The sequence below is a fragment of the Anopheles funestus genome, chromosome 2RL (assembly GCF_943734845.2).
Source record: "Anopheles funestus chromosome 2RL, idAnoFuneDA-416_04, whole genome shotgun sequence".
Taxonomy (NCBI): domain Eukaryota; kingdom Metazoa; phylum Arthropoda; class Insecta; order Diptera; family Culicidae; genus Anopheles; species Anopheles funestus.
In genome coordinates, this window is record NC_064598.1 from 45,489,367 (window position 1) to 45,510,669 (window position 21,303).

The 21,303-nt window shown below is 39.0% G+C and overlaps 2 protein-coding genes across 5 annotated transcripts in view; both read left to right on the forward strand.

Annotated features, from left to right (window-relative positions):
• LOC125764128 (ribosomal protein S6 kinase 2 beta-like) overlaps positions 1-3,304 on the forward strand; it is a 30,793-nt gene extending 27,489 nt beyond the window's left edge. For all 3 annotated transcript variants that reach the window (XM_049428025.1, XM_049428026.1, XM_049428027.1), the window contains 2 exons: positions 34-609; positions 688-3,304. In XM_049428025.1, coding sequence (XP_049283982.1) covers positions 34-609; positions 688-1,032 — 921 coding nt within the window. In that variant the 3' untranslated portion in view covers positions 1,033-3,304. The remainder of the gene's footprint in view (positions 1-33; positions 610-687) is intronic.
• Positions 3,305-5,637: 2,333 nt separating this feature from the next.
• On the forward strand, positions 5,638-21,098 carry LOC125764129 (organic cation transporter protein). Of its 2 annotated transcripts, none has more exons than XM_049428028.1 (4): positions 5,638-6,680; positions 18,872-19,241; positions 19,314-19,457; positions 19,540-21,098. In XM_049428028.1, the coding sequence occupies exons 1-4, from the start codon at positions 6,605-6,607 to the stop codon at positions 20,549-20,551; spliced, it is 1,602 nt and encodes a 533-aa protein (XP_049283985.1). In that variant the 5' UTR covers positions 5,638-6,604; the 3' UTR covers positions 20,552-21,098. The 2 variants fall into 2 exon arrangements, with proteins under 2 accessions (XP_049283985.1, XP_049283986.1); XM_049428029.1 differs by lacking the exon at positions 5,638-6,680 and adding an exon at positions 12,148-13,001.
• Positions 21,099-21,303: the final 205 nt, after the last annotated feature.

Genomic DNA, 21,303 nt, shown 5'->3' on the forward strand with positions numbered 1-21,303 from the left:
TAGCTTAATTATTTCCCTCCCCTTTTTTCCTAGATTATTGACAAATCCTACCATGACTGTCGCGAGGAAGTCGAGATACTGCTTCGGTACGGTAATCACCCGAATATCGTGACGTTGTACGGAGTGCACGAAGATGCAAGCTATGTGTACCTGGTGATGGAGTTGCTAAAGGGAGGCGAGCTACTGGATCGCATTCTAGCGATTCACTTTATGCCAGAACAGGAGGCGAGTGCCGTACTGCGAACAGTCGTGTCGGCAGTCGCCTATCTGCATGAGCACGGTGTCGTACATCGGGATTTAAAACCATCGAACTTGTTATACGCTTCGGTGAATCATACGCCCGAATCGTTGAAGCTGTGTGATCTTGGTTTTGCGAAGCAGCTCCGTGCCGATAATGGGTTATTGATGACGCCGTGCTATACGGCTAACTTTGTCGCGCCGGAAGTGTTGAAAAAACAGGGTTACGATCTGGCCTGCGATATCTGGTCACTGGGCGTACTGTTATACATTATGCTCGATGGGAAGACACCGTTCGCTAGCACACCGAACGATTCACCTGACATGATTCTAGCGCGCATCGGTTCCGGAAAGGTGGACTTAGAAACGGGCGTAAGTAATTACAGCAAAATGCATGTTTCAATACAATCCTTTCTTGCATCGTACTATAATTTCGGTATGTGTTTGCAGAAATGGCCAACGATATCGGATGAAGTGAAGGATCTGTTACGGCAGATGCTACACATCGTACCTTCCAGGCGGCCAACTGCCGCCCAAATCCTGCGGCATCCCTGGTTGTCGCGTAGTGGACCGCGCATGATGTACAATACGGTCGGCACCCAACATGCTGGCGGCGACCGGCCAATGATTGTGGAATCGCAAGACACAAAACCGACAAATGTAAACACAGAAGCCATAAAAGGAGCGGTGCACGCAACTTTCCGTGCGATATCCTCGCCACAAGCAGCCAACCTGGGCCCTGTTGGGATGTCAGATCTTGCGCGTAGAAGAATGGATAAGATGAATCATTCATAATAAGGTCATCGAGATGATGTGTTTTTTTTTTATTCGTTTGTAGGTTTCTACGCTTCACGTAAGCATCAGGATCCGGATGCCGGTTGGTAACGAATGGTCATATTTTGTTAAATCTGTTATGTTTTGTTTTGTAACTATGTTATAAGCTAATGGAAGATGACCTTTGAATAATTTTATTTATAAAACCAGTGCCAGTAACATTTGTGCCAGGGGGGAGTAATGTCAGCTCTAGCTAATAGCTTGCAGCACTAAAATTTTAACACTAAGACACATAAGATGATGAATCGTTGGGCAGCATTTGGAAACATCCTCGAACAACAGTTTGATTTGATCACTTTAAATGGTAGACTGCTAGGGAAGAAACATGTTAAGGGGAAAACCAGCAAATCAATCGTACAGTTAAACACTTTTATAAAGTGCACTGTGGTGTATTTATTGTAGGATGTTGCGTTGATACACTGCTTTTGCTTATTCAATTTTACACACCTCAGTAAGTTTGCGAACAACTAAGGCTTTTATAGTTTACTTTTGCCGCTTTTATACTTTATCTTTACTTACACATAAAATCTATTTAAGATGCAGTGCAATAAGTAAAAAATCTTCAACACACAATAAGCTAGCAAACTTTTCTATTGTTTTTATTGTACCCCGTATGTATGATTTGAATCTCGTTCAATTTAGGTGAACAAAATCAAGTAAACAAACAGAGACTGTTCATACAATACCATTGGAACACGAACAGGAAATCATTTTAATTTAGTCAAACTATACGTTCCACGATTCGCAAACCTACACATAGTGAACGAAAAGTAATGACGGATTATTTCTAACATAGCACCTAGCATCAGGCGTATAGTTCAATTATAGAATCGTTTACACTACAAACCATTGAAATGGGCCGGTTAAACGTGCGGGCAGGGTATAACTAACTAAACAATAAATTGATCTACGTTAGGAACATCTAGTAAAAGTCGACTAATAATATACACATACGCATATGCATATATACTTTAAAACAAAAAAAAACATATACAATCATATACATATATCGTCGCAAGATGGACGAGCAAGGTGGGAGGTTTGCGGTTTGCTGCGGTGAAATGCAGCACCAAGCCCGGGAAAGGGAAGAAAACGAAATCATATTTACATTGTATCGTGCCATTGGGTGTATGACAGTGGATGTGTAACGGTGAATTTGTGGAATTTAACGATGGAAAGCTAGAAGCTGCTGAATATAAAATAATCATTGTGATAACCTACGACAAAAATAACGAAGGAAACAAAACTAATATTGGCAGGTCAGGCGAGCCTTGATAGTGTATTCTGGTCTATATTGAACAGCGAACGGTGAGCCACGAGTAGATGTCATCGGCTCTCAAATAAGTGGTATCGTACCGGGGCGGGGAAGGGTGGAGGGTGAAGGGGTGGGGGATGCTCACATTCATAGAGCATCTCCTATTTGTCACGATGGACAGTGCTTTGTCTATGTACCGTTGCTACCTGATGTGCTGTATGTCGATGTGTGCGTTGTGCTACAATTGTTGCTTCCAGTGTTTCAAACAGTTTCATTTTTCAACATATTCAACGTACAATAATGATCATGTAAGGTGTAAGGATCATGTAAGAGAAGTAGAAAGAAAGAGAGAGAACAACGGAGTGTATGCAACGGTGTGTGTGTGCATCATTCGGCTTAGTCAATAATTCAACAATTTTGCATTTTTATGATAGACGTCGTTATTGAGTTATGCGAGGGGTTCACTTTTTCCCGCTCGAAACATATTATTCATCTCGTATGGAAACAATCTATAAACATATTTGTCTGCAGAAGTAGCAGCAGTGAAATTACATTATCCTTCTCATTTACTCTAATGTGCATGGCTCGAAATGAAACTTCGAACAAAGGTTCAAACATAGTACTAACACAATACATCATTGCTGGAAAAGTGAAATTAAACAGAAAACTTAAAAAGAAATAAATATCTTCCTGTAACTCCATCCTAGCTCGCGTAAACATGCCACAGAAAAAAAACCCGTTTCTTAAGCTCGAAGGAAAGACATCTTATTAATTATCTGAATGGTTGACCGTGTAAAGAGAAATAGACTAAATACGAAATAAATCTGAATATTCATTGGAGTACGTCCCGACTAAACGAATACGATAACTAAACAACATTTAAAAAAACACTAACACACACTACATTCTCTCATATATTGAACGAAAAGAAGGTTGCAAAATAAACACACAAAGAAAATTATAATAAGTAATAAATATTAAATTGTTTTGATGAAGTCGATGAGAAAGGCAAGTTTTTTAAGACCAGTGACGATGTTTCAAAACAACGAACCATCAAGAAAACTCGTCGCCGGATCCTGCTGACTTCTGTGATACAAACAACGGATGCTGTTAACAGTATCGCAGATTTGTCCGTTTTGTTTTCTTGTGTGTTTGACATTGTAACAAGATAAATAGGTTAACGAAGATGTTTTGCCCACCGCGTCATACACCGGGCAAAATACAATCGGGATCGAATATTAGAAGTCGGATAGCACTAATTAGAAGCAGCTTCGAGTAGCATAAAGATAAAAACCTTTGTATCCGGTTAATCGAACTCGTCCGGCTTTTTTCTCATTTCTCACCGTCACCATACCATCAATACTCAGGTAATCATAATTCATCAATTTATAAATCAATAACATCAATTGCTAATGCTAATAGTCTAAGGAGATTGGCAAATTTGTAGATTTTTTTTAAATTTTTTTATTACTTTATATTCCTTTTTCATTTAAAGCAGTATTTGAGTGAAAAGAAACTTATTTCAACAAATTCGCATTAAATTACAACAATTCATAAATTTTGCTAATTTTCCCAAAAAAAGCCTAGGCTATAGCCTAAGGAGATTGGCAAATTTGTAGATTGTTTAATGTTTTTATTAGTTTTTATCCTTTTTGTTATTTAATACATTTTTTGAGTGAAAAGAAACTTATTTCAACCAATTCGCACTAAAATAAATCAATTTATAAAATTTTGCCAAAATTCCTCAAAAAAAGCCTAGGCCATAGCCTTAGGAAATTTTCAAACTTTTAGAATTATTTTAGTTTTTTTTTTAGTTTTTATTCTTTTTTTATTTAAAGCATTATTTGAGTGAAAAGAAACTTATTTCAACCAATTTGCATTAAAATACATCAATTTATAAAATTTTGCTAAATTTCCTAAAAAAAGCTATAGCCTTAGGAGATTTTCAAATTTATAGATGTCTTTTTTTTAATTTTTTTGTTAGTTTTTATTCTTTTTTATTTAAAACATTATTTGAGTGTTTTTATTTACTTTATTTCATTTATGTATTTTATATACTAATTTCAACAAATTAGTATTTTTCAAACTTTACATTTTTTTATGACGATCAACCGATCTAATTTTTTAATTTATATTTGTTTACCTTGATCTTGCCAGCAAAATCGAGCTATCCTGGTCGCCATTACTGAAAACGGTCATGGCGATAAGTCGCGCTTCGAATAGCGTTTTTTTGCTAAAAATACACGTAAAGCGACTTTTAACAGTTTTTTTATATGGAGTTTCGCAAAAAAATTCTGAATCGCGTTCACAAACGCAACAATTGCTAAGCGTTTAGTGACGGGATAATAGATGACAATCGAACACTAAACTATAATTGATTCGAAGTAATTAATATTTCCCGCAATGGTTTAAAACCATGCTGGTTGTTTGAAGCCATCGTTTGAAGGCCCTTCCCCAAATGGTTCGCTTATTTTATCCATCCTTCTGTTGATTTAATTAATCTTCAAAACGATAACTACAATGTCTGGAAGCATCGTAGAATGGAAGGGCTAAAATGAAGTTTAATGTTTCCTATGTTAAGACTGTTGGATCCATAAGACGATTTCGTTCTTTTCTCCCGAGTGGTCAGTTAAGGGTGTTCGTGCTTTGAAAACGGTAGTGATGAAATTGAATTACCGAACTTCAAACTGCGGGCTGAGATAGATACCATGTGTCGTGAGGTCAGCGTACAGGCAACCTTGAACTACGGGCAAATCTATTTCCTTCGCGGAAGAGCTTGCCGGCTCATCCACGCGCGCGAATCTTCGTTTCGACTCACACTCTTCTGCCTATGGCCAATTCAATTGAGTAATCACATTCCTTTACTCCCTCGCCACTAGCACAAGTAGTTGCGTACGGTTTCGGTTGGAAGTCTTTTAAATAAAGTTAAATTGCCAAAATGTTGCCAGTAAGTTACCAAGGTGCAGTTAACGGTTCGGCCGAAAACGACGAGGCGGATAACAAATGCAAATTACTGTTTCGATTGAACAGCCCACTGTAGGATGTAGTAACGCCTGGTGAGGTCGTCGGACCGGTTTTGTTGCGTATGAGGTGATTTTTTTTGGGGTAAATTAACTTTAGCTTAGTAACGAAAACTAAGGCACTTAAAAATGTTTCTTTGGCAGGTTTCATGCCAAAGCGATAAGAACCATTGGAGCGTCGAAACGTTCTAATTTTCCTGCAGAAATGCACACATGCATCGTAACGTTCCACACTCGTGTGAATAAGCGCACGTTTCCGGTGGCTTCACAATTGCTTGTATCAACATTCCGTGAATATGTTTAATGTTTCCGGTGTGTGACTTTAGGAATGCTTCGGTTTGATCGTTTCAACCGTGTTTGATTAATTACCACTGAAAATTGTGTGTTTTTTTACTATAAATGCTAAAAAACGATGCAAAATTTTTAGCATTTACCTGAAATGAATGAAATCATGATTAAGATTTTATATTTAAAAATTAACCTAAATATTTCTAATAATTTACCTTACCTTCCTATTGCAGCACGTAGTAAGATGACAACGAGTGAGTTTTCCGCTTAGTAATGTGCTTTTCTTTTGTTCTCCTTCTACAATTAGTGGTTTTCTATTCCATTGCCATTTACTATCGCAAAATCGGACGGTATAAATCCATCGGGCGCGCGTGAAAGACAACTCCCGGTGCAGTTGGCTGCCTGCTTTCTTCCACAATGCACCGTAACACGACACCATCATCCACACATCGCAGTAGTCCGGACGCAGCGGTTGCTCCAAATAGCAGCGGCTTGTTAAATCTATTATCATCAACATCGCCGTCATCGTCAACGGTACACACCGTGGAGTGCTGTCTTTGCGCGAGACCATTTCCAGAGGATAGGTCAGCCGCGATACGCCACCAATAAGACACGTACGATTGGGGCTCGGTCGCTGATGTTCCAGGCCGCGGTATCATCACTTGTTGGCAAACCTTGGCCACTGACGGGTCGCTTTAGCTTCGGTGCAGTGTTGGGCGGTCGTTCAGTCGTTGCGTTTTGCGTGCGAGGAAAACCTTTTCGTTGTTAAACCGAAACACAGTGCAGGAAGTTTGCGTGAAAAACACATTTTTATGTTACAAAACGTTATGTGCGTTCACGTGTTGGTGTAAAATTGGTGATGATTTTTTTGTTTGCATGTGAAATAGTTTACAAACGTGAAATAGAGTCTCTTTGATACAAAACAAAAGTGTAAATAACGCAACAACAAAAAAAAACGTAACAGTTCAACATGACTGATAAAACCGAATCAAACCAGGGAATAGAACTCCAAAATCAAAGCGAGCGTGAAGCACAGCCGCCCACAGGTAAGGTAATACTAGTCAACCCTAACATGTAGTGTGTCAATTTCTATTGAAGCGTACCATTTTTTGTGTAAATAAAAGAAACACTTCAATTAGAACTAGAATATTCAGCTGTCGCGCTATGGCCCTGAGACAGACAAGACTATTGCAGTAAGTTCTGGTTCTTGTCCGGCTTGTCAAATGTACCCGTTGGTAGTAACATCGTGCTCCGCACCGTAACGAGCACAGCTAAACTTAAATATCAACAAATAAACAAACTGGTGCTGTGTTGCATCGTTGCTAAACGTAGTTTGCACAGAAAGGCAGCTGCTACCATGGCAATGAGGATGCGCAATTCGTTCTCTGACCAGACGTTCTGTTACATTATTGTTTGATTTTTTTACCCATTCATTTGGTAAAGATGTTTGTATATTGTTGTGCTTTATTTGCCTCTTTGCACAGTTGGTAGTGTTATTTCTTATCAGCAGGATGCAATATTTTTGGAGATTCGAATGGTTTTGAGCATAAGAAAGGTTATCAAGAGCATAGTTTCATGTCCTGTGGTACGCTTATCTGCAAGCGAAAGGTCCAATCGCGCGTTTGAAGCAATTAGTTATTTTGTACGACAGTGTTTGTTTTGTTTCTATCAGTTTTGCCCGATAGTTACTTAAATTGCTGCCCAGGAGAATGCAACTGAAAGTTGGAAAGTTGAGAACCAAGTATCAAGTTGACCCTTCACACTGATTATCTCTTTTAAAGTATTAAGGGGCTGTTATGGCACAAAATGCATCAGCAGTGAATGATATGAAGTAGTTTCCATGATGGACTTTAAACAAGAGCTCATACGGAAAGCCCACTATCTGGAGTTTCCAATCTATTTCGAACAATTGAGATTTTTTAAAAGTTGTGATTGATTTGTAAATCATCTTTTCCTTGTTTAATAATATTAAAGTCATTAAAATCTCACGCGTTCTATGGTTTATCATTTCGGTTATTAGCTCGGAGGTAAAGTCCTTACTACAGAGAACCGGGTTGGGTAGAATTTAGTAAATGGCTTCCCGACTGTGGAGTACAGTATTTACGAACTCTTGCATTGTTTGTTACTCGTACTCGCCGAAGTCGTTACGGTTTTTATAGTATGTTAACTAACTTATCGCATCAATACGGTCAGGCCGTTCTATCTGAATATGTAAATAAACTAACTTATCGCACAAACCGAGGAAAGTTTTTATTGCGCTCAATGGAAGATTAAATAATAGGTGAATTTTATTAAACTATTCTCATTAACCAGCAATATGTTTGAAATGTAGCTGCAGTTTGTGGCATTATTTCGACAGGGTTAGTATGCGACGGATCATCGACGCTACCTCAACACTAGATCAAGATCGCTTCAAGATCTTCAACACGAAGTTCAAGAAATTAGTTCTAATAAGCGTTACGAAGAACATTCAATATTCAATATATACAAAAGCAAGGAAATAGATCTGTTTAAATGAGAAGAAATGCTATGTGGAAAAGAAAATTAAAGGAAGACAATGCAGTTTCTTTGTTTTGAATAAACATTTTTAAAATATGCGCAATAATTTGAAAGGTCGTAAACCAATCTCTTAAGTACCATAACGTTTGCTTGATTTCTTCAGAACGGGAATTCGAACATCACAAAGTAGGCAAAACACGAAGATTTACATTTTTCACATATTCGATAAGCCAGCTGCTACAAACCTGATCATTTCAAGGTCGTTTTTGTTATCAGGAGCATGCACTAAAAACTGGATTTTTTCAAATTCCCAACAAATTTTGAACGATCACAAATCTCCACGCTGACGTCATTAACAATAAGGTAGCGGAATTGAAAGACGATGCTTTATGTAAATTAACATACACCATCCCATTCGATCATCAGCACGATCGAAGCAACCTAACACACCTAATCCCATCTTCGATCGATCGTTTGAGCCTTTTGGGGGGTGATAAATTTTAAATGACCAGTTTTGATCATTAAAAGTTGCAAATTCAATGTGCAATTATTTAGCTTCATTATTGGTAGAAGTATTGAAATAAATTACGTTGAAGGTACTTAATAAAATACACATCCACGATAATGGTCAATAGGACGGTTGACCAAGATTTCTACCTTATGTAAATGCATTTGTTTTGTAGCGAAAACAAAGCTCGGAAAGTTCCGAAGGATACTGCTTTTTTCGATGCTTTTTTTTTATTGGCCAAACTGTTAAATTTAAAGAATGTTAAGTTTATTCGTTAATGAACGAAGTACACAGCTGAGTGTAAACCAATGCGGAAAGGTGTGAAATCGGTTGTTCAACATATGGTACCGAGAAGCAATTTTTTTGTGGTGAATCATTCGGGCTGCTAAATATCGTGCTACCCATCTTCCCACCAGGAAGTGGCTAAAACTTATTATTTGATTCATCTTTTATTGGTGGTTTCAATTTTTGGAGCATAGGTGCAAATCGCCCATTGGCCCCGAAGCGCAATCGTTATGCTTCAATGCGATTGAACAGTGACTCAAACCGTCGGGGTAACTTGTATAATCGTCCGAGACCTTGAGTCACTGGCAGTCGTAGGCTATTCCTTGCTCTACGCCGAATGTCTACACCGCCCTGGTAGACCTTTCACTAGAGAACTGGCTTTTTACGTTCTACGCAGTCGTTCTGTACAATTTTTTTTACAAAAAAAAAATTAGCACAAATGTGCTGCATATGTTTTACGGTAGATATTGGACATTAAATTATGGCCTGTGTACGGTTGGCACGGATCTGGGATGTTTCGAAACCGGCTAAAACTGGTTGGTAGCCGCGTTTGAGCAACGTAGACGATGATGATGAACCTGACGATCGGTTTTATTGCTAGGGGGAAATTTATGTACCAATAAGGTGATTTTGTGGCCATACAGAAACGAAAAGTGGAAGGTTTATAGACAACCCTACTTACCAGCAGACAGCTCAGTGATGTGCATAATCCATTGAAATAAACGTTTATTTATAACCGTTTGCACTAAGTACTTGATCCTTAGCACTTGTTTTAATTGTCTGTTTTTCTGTTTTTATAATATTAATCATTACAAAATAATTGTTGAAAATAAATACTAGAAAGCGTGTATCAAATTTCGTCTCAATACTCATAGTTTAAAGTTTTCTTTTTGTACTTTAAAATCGAACAACATTTTGTACCTATTTTAAGCTGACCACTTTAGTCCGCGTACATTGAAATTCCCAACATTTCGCAGTGAAGTCTCACTAAAACCCTACCAATTGAGAGTTAAACAAATGACCATCATTTCGTCTCACTAACGCAACCTTACAATGTGTTGAAGTTCCCCACTACAGTATACATCATAATTGAGTGCAAATTTCAACTCATCCACATTCTAACTGCCACCACTAATGGATCTTCGTGCAAAGGCTACACAACTAGCAGCGAGACATTATTGCTGTCAGCAATGATATTGGATTACGTCCGTTGAATTGATGAATTCCGACAAATTACGGCAGAACTTTTTCCCAGACGAATGTATACTTGTGTAGCATTTACCCAATCATTGGTCTGGCTACATCATAGAATGCATTGGTGTGAAATTGTGTCACTACGTCTAAAAGTACCCAGTATTTACCAAACGCCCTGTTTGTTTTTTTTATAGCACCTAAGTATTTTTTCTTGATAATATATTAACAACACTGTAATTAACAATTACTACGATGAAATGCGCAAGATAAAACATAGCAGAGATAATGAATGATGGGGTTTTAAACGCATAAAACTGGGAGCAACTTCTGTACGCTAGATTGCTTTATCATTCTGCTGAGCGACAATTATAATGGAGCATTCCATTACATGGTTTCGGTGAATTCTAGGCACGTGCCTTTACGGATTGTGTCTACCAAAGTGCATCCACTCTTGATGGGTAACTTTAAATGCAAGTGATTTTCAATTTCTGTTTCTATCCCTCTAATTGCATAACTCCAGCTTCAGAGACCTGGTCAATGTTTTTTTTTTTCATCAATAAAACTTCCCAAACACGTGCCCAATATCAATCGGCGTAGTTGGAGAAACCGATCGTGGACGATCGCGCGACGGTTGGTTGAATAGTGGCAGTAGTTGCTATAATTAAGTATTCATGCTCGTTTTACGTTATGGTAAACCGTTGGACATGGGAAATCCCTGGTAAAATACGTTCCCTTTCAGTCTCAGTGCACGATTGACATTTATGCTGCTCTTTACCCACGAAGCTTGTCCGACCAGTTGCATGCTCACGCAGCTAGTTCTCCGATAGTTGAATACAACGTCAAAAGTCACCGAACTGTAGCTGCTGGGTATGGTGTCCCGTATAGCAAAATATGGGCATTTAAACTACTCGACGCGAAGCCACTGCTCGAATCGGAAAACCCTATGTGCCTCTCGCGCGCCCGTATTCAAAAACGTATCGCGACCTCTCGTTCTGTTTTTGATTTTTTGAGCTTTTACATGATTTTTAAGTAGGCGGGGCTGTAGCACCGCTCTACAATTATAGTGTAAGACGTGTAACAGTGTGTGTCATGTCGCATGCTTCGCTGCATGGCAAACACGACGACACACGAACAACACCGAAGAGGACGACAAAAACACGATCCTTCACTGCACACTGGATTAGGGTGCGCGTACGATGCGGCAAACAGCGCAAGAAGAAAAAACGATCCTTCACTGCACACAGGATTACAGTGTGCGCACGGCGAATGACGCAGCACAAAAGAAGCATAAAAGGAAGACGAAAACACTATCCTGTACCAACGCGTACAATATGTTTGACACTATTTATCACCAAAATACACGCATAAACTTTCATACACCAAACACTGCACCAACTGAATTCATCGTCGTGTGAACAGGGGAAGAAGTTTCCACAACATGCACCGAAAGTTTTTTCCCTCACTACATTTCAATGCGCTTGCCGAAGCAAGCACGGAGTGTAGGGAAAAAACTAACACCACACGTTAATGGCATAAAAAGGCACATCAACTCTACATAAATCACAACACTGGTCAGCATATTGCACTGCATAAAGCAATCGCGCATACTTGCAAACTTCCGCGCATCATTCACGCACAAACAAATATAAAATTTGCTAAGTCCCACAACACGTCCACCCTGGACTTAGCGCACAGCAAACTGAGCTCGTCACAGTGTGGGATGAACGCTAGAGTAAGGACGCAGGATAACAATGTAGGTCAGAACGAGATGGAAACAATTCTAGCTTCAACAAACTCTGTCGGCTCACACACACAATCAAGGGTTTCATGCTTTTTTTCGGGTTTCGCCGTCGTTTTCCATGTTCTTCTTGATCTTTTACCGTAATTTTCTCAAATTTGAGAGAATTTTACCGTCATTCTCTCAAATTTGAGGTCTCTTTGTCTGTCGGGGTGGACAATGATGTTGATAAACGCTCTCTCTCTCTCTGTGTGGAGAGGGATCTAGTTGATTTGTTCGCCTCAGCTCAGCAAGATCTGTGAAGTACTTTTGATACAACAATAAGTTTGAATTTTTTAGTTATCATAAAGTTATTCCGATAACGAACTATTAATTTTTTATTTTCACAAATTATAATTAAAAGTAAAGTCTTAAATTGTTTTACTTTTTTTTTCAAATGCCCATTCTCTCGGGTTTCCCTCTCTTATGTACACCAAACTAGCTCAATCTCTTGAAACAGGTTTAAAGCCAACGAGTACACGCACACCTCTCGGGACAGGTGGAAACCACAAAAAGTGGTGAGAAGATTTTCGCATCATTTTGCTATCGCTGTGGATGCGAGTAACGACCCGCTCGCACCACGGGGAAATCCCGTACTATAGCGTCCCCTCTTCCCAACCGTTCGGCGATCGTATAAAACTGTTCGTAAACAAACCGAACGGTGACAGTAAGGCGCACGATCGCTGCGACGGCGGACGTTTTGGCCTTAGCTGAGTTTTGGTTAACATTTTCCTTCACGCAAAAAAGGAGTAAGCCGCTTCAGCAGTGTGTAGCATAAATTGGTGAAAGGAAAATTTTGTGCACTTTAATTTGCAGTTACCCCAAGGGGAAGGTTTTTGTTTTATGGTGCCCTTGAAGTGTGTTCCCACCGTGTTTGCTGTGCAGAGTGCAATCGAAGTGAAGCATTTAAAGCATCGGTTTTAAGTTTTTTTAAATTGTAATTGTGTGAATAATATAAACATTTAAAGTTTCGATTGATAGTTACAATATTCGTTCGATAACGAACAGTAAAATAATTATTTTTAAAGTAAAAAAAAAAACATTACAAGGACGATTAAATATTCAATATAAAGTTGATACATAAAAAGTGATAAAAAATGAAAAGTAAGTTGAAAGTATGTTTAAAAGTTCATACCCTTAACCTTAACATAGATTGTAGTTATTAATAAATTAGTTTACACATTCAATAATCTTGACCTTAAGAGCGCGAATAGGTTACTGAATAGAAAAAAAGAAGTATGAAATTAAATTTTCTCGGTCGGTAAGTGAAGTTGTCCCCACGGTAGAGAGTTTTGTCAGTTGCTTTAATGTCAAACAGTTGGTCAACATTAGAAACCAGTTGCAGTTAAAGAAAAAAAAAACCTTCAATTGCGGCTGAAGAGCATAATCGGTGTCACTTGAAGTAGCTAACCGCATAACACTGGCTAGCTAATCATGGAAATGAATTAACAAATGTATGTGACTGACTGGTTAAGTGGCACATTTAAATAAGGTTTTGCTTCAAAATTTGAACTACCGAATGGCAGTGACCGAAAGCAAAACATGTAACTCGGTAAAGTAAACTAATGAATAAGTAAGCGTTTTTGCGCTGGTTTTTGGGTAGGTTTATAAAAACATACTGAACCGGAAAAGTATACAACACTATCAAAACGCATGAAGTTTGAGAAAATATAACGGGAGAAAATGTGTTTAAATCTCGCCTGTCGACTGTAGTTCAATGCCAAGGTTCCCCCCGGGGGGGTTTTTTAGGCGGTAACTTGTTTAGACGTTACTGGTTTGCGTGTTTTTGACGCAAAACTAGTAAGACGTCATGGTCAAATTTGGGGCCGGTTTCTACGAGATATATTACGTCTACGGTGCCGTGAACGGCTTAGTGCGGATCCGGAGGCTGGTCTGCGTGATCTAAAAATAGAGAGACATGTCTTAAATCCCGCATTACGTAAAGCCACTTGAATCGCGTTATATCGGTGACCGTGAACTGATAACGGATGAACCATCGAGAGATGCGTATGGAAAATACAGGGGGAGGTGGGTTAGTAGGAAAAACGTGCGCGAAGTGCAGTAGCGCCTATGCGTGGTGATTGCGCATGAAGTTTAAAGTGATGGGTAAAAAACTCCCAGCAAATTGAAGGGGAATCAAACACCAAACCGTACCGTACCGTGCTATTTCGAACACGCCAAGCACATGGTCATTCTTACGCACGCGAATTTTGCGCCAACGTGTTGGCTAACGTGAGGCAGAAAACGTGGGCGTACAGGAAACGACTCTACGACGCAAAGGTGAAAAGTGCGAAAATATGTCTTGGCTGTGGCCGCTGGTACGCTATTGTTCCGTTTTTGTTTGTTTTCATTTTCATGTTTCGTGTTTTTTTTTCTACCTTCGAAACGACGAGTTTTCCTCAGCAATTTTAGCCCATTAGCACGTACGAGTTCGGGGTGATGATGAGCGGCCGGTTTACAATTTACTCTCGATTGATAAACGTGGTTCGGATTTGTTAGGACAGTGATTTGTTGGCTTTTTTGTTTTCCTTTCCTTTTTACTCCCTCCCGAGGGACGGATTGGGCAAACATCAAGGGTATTCGGGGTGGGTTTTTGTGTGTGAAAAATCAAAGGAAAATAAAATACACACGAACGGGCCAGTAGTGCTAAGCAGCGGACCAATATTACAGTGGTCGCATGACACTGAAGCTAATCATTTACGCTCAAACACGTGTCTTTGGCTTTCATCAATCATTTGGTCACCATCGCTGGAGGCTCCAGCGGGTGGTGGAGTCTTTATCATAGAAGGTCTTGCGCGTTTGTCTATTTGATGGTTTGTTTAGTGATGGCTATTAGCGATGGCATTGGATTCCCTTTTTTTCCCCACCCATTGTACTGGTATTCCACTTATTTTACAATGTTGTACGATCACATGTTGAATGCACAGAAATTTATTTTGACGAATTGATGAGGATTTTATTTAATCTCTATAACAATAAGACCGAGTTTATAGAACGCAGTGATGGTTCTTTAAAATAAATTTATTAAAATTTATTTAAAATTTGCTTTATTATGCTTAATTTTTAAATTTTATGCTTTATTTGAAAGCATAAATTTAGCGTTAAATTTGAAAAATTAGAAAAAGTATGTTTTCTATTTAAAAATGTTAATTTAAGCGTTGTAAACGTTTTTAAATTGCATACATCTGTAACAATTTGTCATAAAAAAGCTCAATTAAGTCTTTAGCTTATACAAATCACCCAACGATGGGTTATAATGGTAGTTAAAAACACAACCACGGCGCATTAGTTGTCATTGAAGCTATCAAACGCTTAGAAAATCATAGCATCACGGTCTATTTAAGACAGAGAAAACACTTTCCCATTCTTCAAAATTGCTTCAGTTCCAGATCAATGCGATGAACAGATAAAAAGAAAAACGCAGAAGAAACGCAACAAAACGCAACAAAACGCAAGAAACACTTTCTTTCATCATCACTCAAGGCGGGAGAAACTAATCCCAATATCCGCCCAATGTGTGCCATTTATGATTGACGTGATCATAAGCATCTCTCTTTCTCGATCCTGAGCAACGCCACACCATAAATCGACGCACCGACGTTTGCTTGTTCGGTTTGTTTGGGTGCAAATCAGCTTTGCCGACAGTAGCGGAGACCGAACGGGGTAAAATTGGCTACGATTACACATTCATATATTCAGCTTTGCTGAGTTGGGCTTGAAAACACGAAGTTGTCTAAACGAACAGCTGTTTGAGCGACCACGTGATTGCCGTCAACGTGTTTACGAAATGCGTCTCCAGCAAGAGATTTGACACATTCGCATTTGTTGAGCCACCTTAAACAAAAACTAAACCAAAAAAAAACGGGTCAAGGAGTTCGATTATTTAAAAAAAAGAATAAGCAAAAAGTGCTTGAACGAAGAACTTTTTTTATATGTTGAATTTTGCCGTTTGTGATCGTTTTGAACAGGATTTGTCGCATTCTGCGTTCCTTAATTCAATACATGTAGTGCGGTCTATTACTTGTTGAATTGTGAATTGTTATAAATGTAAACTGTAAATGTAAATACCAAAGAAAACGCTTCAAGGGGGCCACAAATAGTCCGTTGAATTTAATTGATCGATATCTAATAAATATATTAAGACATTTTGTATGATAATAGTTATTTAATTTCTTTTAACTGGTTCAATTTATGCATAAAAATGGATAGGAACTGGTATCAATTTTGTATGATATTTGATCCATAGGGAACATTAGAACCAAGAATTAGTAAAGTGAGTTTGATGGAATACATATGTATATGAACGAAAAACTAATTTACGAATTTGTGCAAAATGTAACGTTATCTGGAGTACAGTATTCTATTAAAAATCCTCAAATATCTCTTGTAAAGGTTTCAAATTTCAAGTAAAGTAATACATTAACAACTTCTTACACGTGTCATGAGAAATTTGTGTTATTAAAATTTTTGTTTCATTGAAATGAAATCTGCTGTCTTTTCTTGTCATCTTGATGAAGGTTATCTGACCACACTGCCCAAAAACACAGTGACCTGACCTAACCTATGGTTGGCTTTCATGATATTTTATTCCCTTTTGATTTTTAGCTCCAAATCCTTTCATGAGGAGGGGCAGAAAACCTCCCAATTTATTTGGCACGTGTAATAAATTGTTCCTCCGTTCTTTCTGTTTGATTCAGTTGGTAATTGAAACGGTTAAAAAGGTTAAGTTGCCTGTCCACCAAAAAAGAAGATGAAAAAAAACAAAGATTAAAACATACGCCCAAATGCATAATTCCGATAAGAAAGAAAAGTGATAAAAGAAACGAGAAAATATGGTATAACGTGAAGTAAGCAGGTAGTAAAATGATCGTTTTTTTACCATGTTTTATTTCACTTGCACGATTGTTGGCATGCTTCTTTTAATTTAATTCCGTTTGCTCTTTACTGTTGCCTTCAGCTTCAAGTTAGGCTTACTAATAAAAGAGGAAAGGAACGTGCACGGTGATGCAGTATTTAACAGATTTAACAGATTTTCGATTGGAACTTTCGGCCGAGCGCAATGTCATTACATAAACTAGGGAAGTTAAATCAGCGGGAAACGAAAAACGAATAAACGATTTTTGGGGCTGTTTAAATATGCAATCATATTTGCGTCGCTTCTTTTACATCATTTGCTGTTATATGGGGGTTTTTCTTTCTTGGATTTTTTTTTCAATTCAAAAATAAAAAAAAACAAAAAAAAACGACAACCTCGAAGTAAAATATACCGGATCTATGTTTGTTGATTGTTGTACACTCTGTACAACAGGACAGGGTGAAAGTATCTCAATTTTGCCGCATATTTACCGATGCAATTGATGCCAGACACTGGCAAACTTCCAAATGCTTACCACGTGCGATCGATGATTGATGATAGCGACATGAATTGAACATTCACCGCGTAATATGGTGGGAAGAAACTGATGAATATATAGAGACGATCGCATACCGATCGTGATACATAGTTGTATCGCTTGGTAGCGTGATAATGATGATCGCAAATATTTGCACTCATCGTACCACATTGCTTAGGAGAAGTTTGTAAATTGTGCTTTGAAACTTGTAAAAATATGATCGTGTGGAGATCGTGTTAAAAATAATAACTTCAAGGATACTGCGGACGCTATTTTGAATCTGTTCGAAACGATCATAATACAGAATTTCCCAACAAATAAAAATTTAAGATTGCTACAAAAATAAATATTTTTTTTTTGTGTGAAGTTATCTTAAATATCTTAAAAATCCTGAAACCCAATATGGTCAGCAACTTCGATGGTACAACAAAGAAGGTGCTAAAAGCAAAACTCCAAGCGCAAACTTTTGGCAGTGACCTTGTTTTGTTTCCAATTAACGTCTTTGCGGGACACATCTTGAGTAACCGTCTTGTTTTATTTTTGCTTGCTCCATCCACAACTAGTACGACACTTTAGCTGCAAACCTGTTGCAAGAAGAAACTCGAATCTTGTTTTTAGTCTTTTTTTGTATTTTATTGGAAACCGTTGAAAGAAGAATGCGAACATTCGATTGCGTTTTTTTTCTCTGAAAATTCAAAATTAATATTCCAATTTTGATGTCGTTTAATAAATTCGTAAATTCTTCACATGGTGCATTAACCACCATTCGCTTTTTTTGTTGTTGTGTTTTGTTCATTCCTGTTCGTTAACGTGCACGAGAAAATGAAGCACCGTTTTTGGAGCCTGGAGCGCTACTGGTTGTAAAGTGTCATAAAAAAGCTTGAATTATATGATTCTTGTGGGAAGAGTTTTTGAGCACGGTTCTCGGTTTAGTCTGTTGCTAAATTGTTATGATGACTGCGATTTATAGTGCTCAGACGAAAATGTTGAAATCAAACAAACATTGTTAAAGAACTTAAGATATGTGGTTAGGGTGTTCTAAGGTGAATAGGAAAGAAATCCCACAGGGCTCATAATAGATGATCTAATTTGTTGTCTTTTGTAGTGTATTCAGATGTGTAATTAAGTTAAAAAAAAAACTCTGAAATCTTTTTATACGTTTCTTAGCTGATGATCGTTAGCCATTCACCAATACGTATCAGCACATGTCATAGTTGAAATCAGAAATATAATTTAAACCTTCATTTAACGGTCAAGATCAACCGATGTAGTGAGTGGTGAATCAAATATTGGATCCAATATCCTCTCACCGAATAGTTACAATTTACGATTGGTAACGGTTAGAGAGGTGCATTCTGTTTGTATATATTTGTTTTAAAATAAAATAAAAATTCGTTTTAAAATAAATGCTTTCATAACACACTGACTAACATTTCAAAAAAGTTATCTGGATATCTTGAAGTTGTGACTTTATCGTACAAATGATCACATTTTCCTCATAAAATCCCCTGCTGCTGTTATTTAATTAGTTTGACAATTCATTTCGCTAATTAGTTTTTGCTTTTCCTGATCGTTTTACAGAAACAGTCAAGGGCGAATCGGACCGAAAATGGAACCTCGACCCAATACAGCAGGCGATGGGCCAACTCGGTTGGTGGCACATTCTGGTGTGTGCCGTCATCTTTCCGCTAAAGTTCCCGGTAGCTTGGCATCAGATGAGCATCATCTTTCTCGGACCGTCCGTTAACTATACCTGCGCATCAGAACCGTCGCTCGATCGTTGCGATGCCGGTTGTACGAGCTGGAGCTACGATAACAGTACCTTTGCAACGACGATCACCAGCGAGTGGGATCTGGTGTGTGGTAATGCAAATTTGGTCAAACTATCACAAACCATCTTTATGTTCGGAATTTTGGTTGGTGGCGTTGCGTTTGGATCACTCGCAGACAAGTAAGTGATGATGCTTTGAGCTGCTAGAATTGCCTCTCAACTTATGTAACGTTCACTGTGGTTTCGCTTCAGATACGGCCGAAGACCTCCGTTGGTGATTGCGGTCATTATTCAGCTCGTATCGGGAGTTGGTGCCTCCGTTATTGGTTCGTTCTGGATATTCGTGGTGCTACGTTTCCTCACAGCCGTCGCTACTGGTGGCACTATGGTAACGAGGTTAGTATTGGAGCTACATGAAGATCTCCAACCCAATGCCACAACAATCCTTAATGTGGGCTTTTTCTCTTCTTCTCTTTAGCTTTGTACTTGTGATGGAGATCATCGGTCCCAAGTGGCGTGAGCTGTTCTCCGTCCTTTATCAGATCCCTTTCAATCTGGGTCATCTGACATTGGCCGGCTTCGCTTACTTCTTGCGCGAATGGCGTGAGCTTCAGTTCGCACTATCGATATTCTCCGTGCTGATGCTGTCCTACTACTGGTTGGTACCGGAATCACCACGCTACCTGTTCACCTCTGGCAACGTGGATGGCGCTGTAACGGTGCTGGAACAAGCGGCCAAACGCAACAACCTCCAGACGGACACGATCCGCAACGATATCGAACAGTACGCGAAGGAAAAATCGCGCAATGCGTCCGCCAACGCATCAAAGGGCAACGTGCTAGATTTGTTCCGTACGCCCAACATGCGTGCGAAGACCCTGTACATGTGCTTCAACTGGTTCGTCTGTGGATTGGCGTTCTTCGGTGTGGCGCAGTACATTGGACATGCTGGTGGCGATATCTACACGAACGTGGCCATCAGTGCGGCCCTCGAGCTGCCTGGTACGCTGCTCTGCATCTACATGATGAAGGCGCACGGTCGTAAGAAGACGCTCATCTTTTCCAACACCCTTACCGGCATCTCGATGCTGGCGATCGCATTTGTACCCAGCTCGGCTAGCGCTGTAAACGTCGGTCTAGCATCAGTGGGGCTGGTCGGTATGAGTATCAGCTTCCCCACCGTGTACCTTTATGCGGGCGAGCTTTTCCCAACTGTGGTGCGAAATGTCGGCATCGGTACAGCGTCCATGATTGCCCGGTTCGGATCAATGATTGCCCCGTTTGTGGCGGGTATGGGCTCGATCGCCTACTGGTTGCCACCGTGCATCTTCGGTCTGGTACCGCTTGTTGGAGCATTCTGCGTATTTTTCCTGCCCGAAACACAAGGCCATCCACTGCCGGAGACGCTGGAGGATGGAGAAAGCTTTGGCAAATGTATGAAGGGGGAAGGAGCGAACGGTACGGCGAATGTAGAGAATGGAAAACAGTAGAATGTACGGGTGGTAAAACATACCTATGTTAGCATTTGTTTTAGAATAGTGTTTGTTTTTGTTCCTTTCCCAATCGATATTGCGTTAGGGCGTCGATGCTCCTGCACTGCATTATTTCTCTAGCGACACTATGTGTCCAAGTTGCCTTACAGGAAAGGGATGGACGATGGATGCAATGCCACTGTTGGGTTGCATCGTAATCGATAATGTGTAGCAATTAATGTATCGAAACCATTTTTTTTACTATTATTCTGTAAGTAGTTCCAACAATAACAACAACGAGCAGAAAGAATGGAACCTCAAGCTGTGTTCCTCACAATGACAATGTAGCGCTAGGTTCAAACTCAAACATCTCCATCCAAGGGGTGGAAGCGTGAATAACCCAAATCCGAATATAGAGAAGTGATAAATAAATGTAAAAACAAAAAAGAGTGCAAACTGTGTAACATCATTGATTTTTATCGGTTTAAAATTTCTCGAATGATAGATTAGCTGTAAGACTAACCGTTCTATTTCAAATGAAAGAAATTTAATTTGAAACAAATAATTTTCAGAGGTAAGTGCAAAAAAATGTTTAACGAAAGAATTTGGATAGATACTTGTTATATTGCGAATATGTTGAATTGAAACAGAAAACCTAGATAAACATATATTAAAAAAAATCTTGCACCAAAAATAAAAATTTAAATATGAGTCACGTGTTATGATCAATGCACAGTGTGCAACGTAACGCCTAGATTTGTTACAAAGGT